At 37.0% G+C, this 3,146-nt stretch overlaps 1 protein-coding gene across 1 annotated transcript in view; it reads right to left on the bottom strand.

Annotated features, from left to right (window-relative positions):
* Window positions 1-1,394: 1,394 nt before the first annotated feature.
* The window catches only part of LOC122254905 (XK-related protein 6), an 11,540-nt gene continuing 9,788 nt past the window's right edge, over window positions 1,395-3,146 (bottom strand). The window contains exons 7-8 of the mRNA XM_043018762.2: window positions 2,666-2,829; window positions 1,395-2,473 (exon numbers count right to left, since the gene is read on the bottom strand). Of these exons, the coding sequence (XP_042874696.2) occupies window positions 2,280-2,473; window positions 2,666-2,829 (358 nt within the window). The 3' untranslated portion in view covers window positions 1,395-2,279. The remainder of the gene's footprint in view (window positions 2,474-2,665; window positions 2,830-3,146) is intronic.

Here is a 3,146-nt window from a genome sequence, read left to right as displayed (position 1 = left end):
ACTAAGAGACAGTACGGTGCTGAGATGGCTTCGGCATCTTTCCTCATAATGACGCTTTTTTCCCATCAACTTTGGAATACCAGTTAAAGAGTTGTGGAAAGTTAATTTGGGTAAAAATAATGTGATTATACCAGTCTAGGGTAGTTGCCACACTTAAACAAGCCCTGGTACATAGCAGCAGATCAATCGACCTAATTTTAAAAATGTATATCATCAACACATACACAGGTACTGGATATATAAAAACATCAAGTAAAATCATAACTGATTTTCCTACATGTACAATATCTTGCTCTTTTATTTAAAAATTATGCTACAATACAATCAGATCACCTATAATACTGATATATAGTGATAATGTCTTATATATCTAAAATAAAGACTTAAGTTTCCTGCAAATGGTTATCATCTCAATCTTGCAGTTCACTATAGTTAAATTTAAGTAGATGTAAGAGGAACGAAGGAATGTTACTTAGTCTATATAAATAGAGTTGAGCAAATATTTTCTGACAAGATTTTTCTTTTTGTGACAAGAGTATGTGTGCAGAGCTCTACTCAATGATGGTACCTATCCCATTATGAAGTTCAAAAAAATTATGCTACGCCATATTTGAGCTTTAGTATTTTTGAATATCAAAATCTAAGATCAGAAATTTCTAAATATCAAAATCTATAAAATTCATTACATGGTTTAGCAGGAACAGCTCTACATTGTTCTCGTACCAATAGAAATTTCTGTACATAGCATGTGGACAGCCAAGTACACTTTTTTTTTTTTTTTCAAAATGTGATATCATAATACTTTTAAATGTCTGTAAAAGAACTGAAACTTGGAAACATTCATTATACACTAAAAGAAAGTTCCTTAAAAACAAAGAGAGAGAGAGAGAGAGAGAGAGAGAGAGAGAGAGAGAGAGAGAGAGAGAGAGAGAGAGAGAGAGAGAGAGAGAGAGAGAGAGAGAGAGAGAGAGAGAGAGAGAGAGAGAGAGAGGAAGATCAAGAGGAAGATTAACCCAATCTGACGGGCCTGGCGATGAGTGGCAACCCCATATGCCAGGCCTATGCATTATTGCATTGGGAATATCAAACTGGTGCGTCACCCCGTCATCAGGTATTTAGCCGTGTCACATGAGGAAGATTAAGAGGAAGAGGAAGAGGAAGAGGAGGAGGAGGAGGAGGAGGAGGAGGAGGAGGAAGAGGAAGAGGAAGAGGAAGAAGAAGAAGAAGAAGAAGAAGAAGAAGAAGAAGAAGAGGAAAAAGAAACATCTAACATCTGAACATTACTTGATCCCATTTTCTTTTTGCTCATTATTGTCTTTCTGCCACCCTGATGATAGCACTAAGCATGTCCAAAACCCATACTTGCTAATCCTTTGCAAAGGAGGGATGGCCTATTTCTTTCTTTTATTTTTGCATACTGGTTCTCCCTGAAGAAAAAATATCTGTACCTTCTGGTTATGATACCAAAGGAAAGTCAATTGGAAAAAACATTATTCAGAGGCCTAAACCAAATCAAACTCTCCATGACAGGTTTTAGTACTACAGCGAGCCCCAGGGTTTAAAGAAATAATGAATGCTAAGTGTTTAAACAAGCAAATGATCATAAACAAATAAAGACTACCAGCAGCTGTAAACAAACTGTCACATAATATTATAAACTTCTAAATGCATATCTCTTTACCCTTTTTTTGAAGTTTAAGTGACTGAATCAGAAGGAACAAATACAGGGACTAATCTCTATTCAGGAGCTTCCTGTCTCTCGTCCTCCTCTACTTTTGCTGATATCAAATTCATTGTATATTCAATCAATCATTGTGCCTTCATTCTCTACCAGTGATTCATCAACCCTCTCTGGACGGGTGGTACAGCATGTGTACCGCGCATTCAAAAGCCCAGTTGCCGGGCGGCACAGTATTGTGCCAGCCATTCAATTGAATTAGGCCTAATAATTCGAACGCCCCGGCATTTGGACATTCAAGGCTAGAATTCCCCCGTCGGGGATGGGTTAATATTGTCTCATGCATTCACATTCATACTATTTCTTACATCTTTATCCATATTTTCCTTCACTTTCACTTTATTTTTTTTTAATAATTCATATCATAAGCTTCACAAAAAAAAAAAAAATAAAAAAAAAATAAAAAAATAAAATAAAACTTACTTCATATATAACAATCTTTTAATAACAATAAGGACACATAATAGTATTACGGACAAACAAACATAAATACATACGTACATAATCTAGAAAACTAGAAATACCCTTTTACGTAAATAGGTTACAACACAGTGTCTGGGACTTGTGAGTTTGCCTTGGCTTCATCCTCCTCTTCTAAACTCGGATCTATTTCGGGACAATTCTTGGGTTTCCGTTCCAGGATGGCTGTGCGGGGTCCAGTGGGGTGAAGGAGACCATAGTAGATGCCCATCAGTATGAGACCTAATATGAAGGCCGTAAAGTGGAAAATGACACCTGGAAAGACGTCCAATTAATTTCAAGACGAGTTGATGTAAGGTGAAGAAGAAGGAAAGGAGAACATTGGGCAGATATTTTATAAATGAGACATTTGAATCAAAGGGAAAAAAAGAGAGAAACAGAATGGTTTGAGCAGACTCTATGGTGGAAAAAATATATACACACAAACACACACACACATATACATACCTGGAATATAGTACCACACAGCTGTATCTGCGTAAACCAACCAGACGGTGACCATTATCGTGTTTTCTATTCCACAGAGGACATAGTAGAAAATATATTTCTTCATGGTTGGCTCATCTTTTTCATTGATGAAAACGAAGATGTAGATAATTCCCAAAACAAAGCTGAAAGACATAAAAAAAATTGCAATCACAATCTGTAAAATATTAATAAACATACAAAGACATACACATACACACACACACACATATATATAAAAATATACATAATCATTTAACGCCTTAACCCTTTCCCGATGGGGCACGGCGATAAGTGAAAACCCCTACGCCAGGCCATTGCAATATTGCATTGGAAATGTCACACTGGCATGACGCCCCGGCATCGGGAATTTAGCTGTGTCACACGGGTGTGACGCACCGTAGTCATAGGGTTAATGATGGGTGACAAGATATTACGTCATGTGGTGGCAGCGTCAGAGATA

This window comes from Penaeus japonicus, unplaced genomic scaffold, assembly GCF_977035675.1.
Source record: "Penaeus japonicus unplaced genomic scaffold, GWHDUDI00000001_assembly GWHDUDI00000040, whole genome shotgun sequence".
Taxonomy (NCBI): Eukaryota; Metazoa; Arthropoda; class Malacostraca; order Decapoda; family Penaeidae; genus Penaeus; species Penaeus japonicus.
This window is presented reverse-complemented; position numbering and strand designations above follow the sequence as displayed.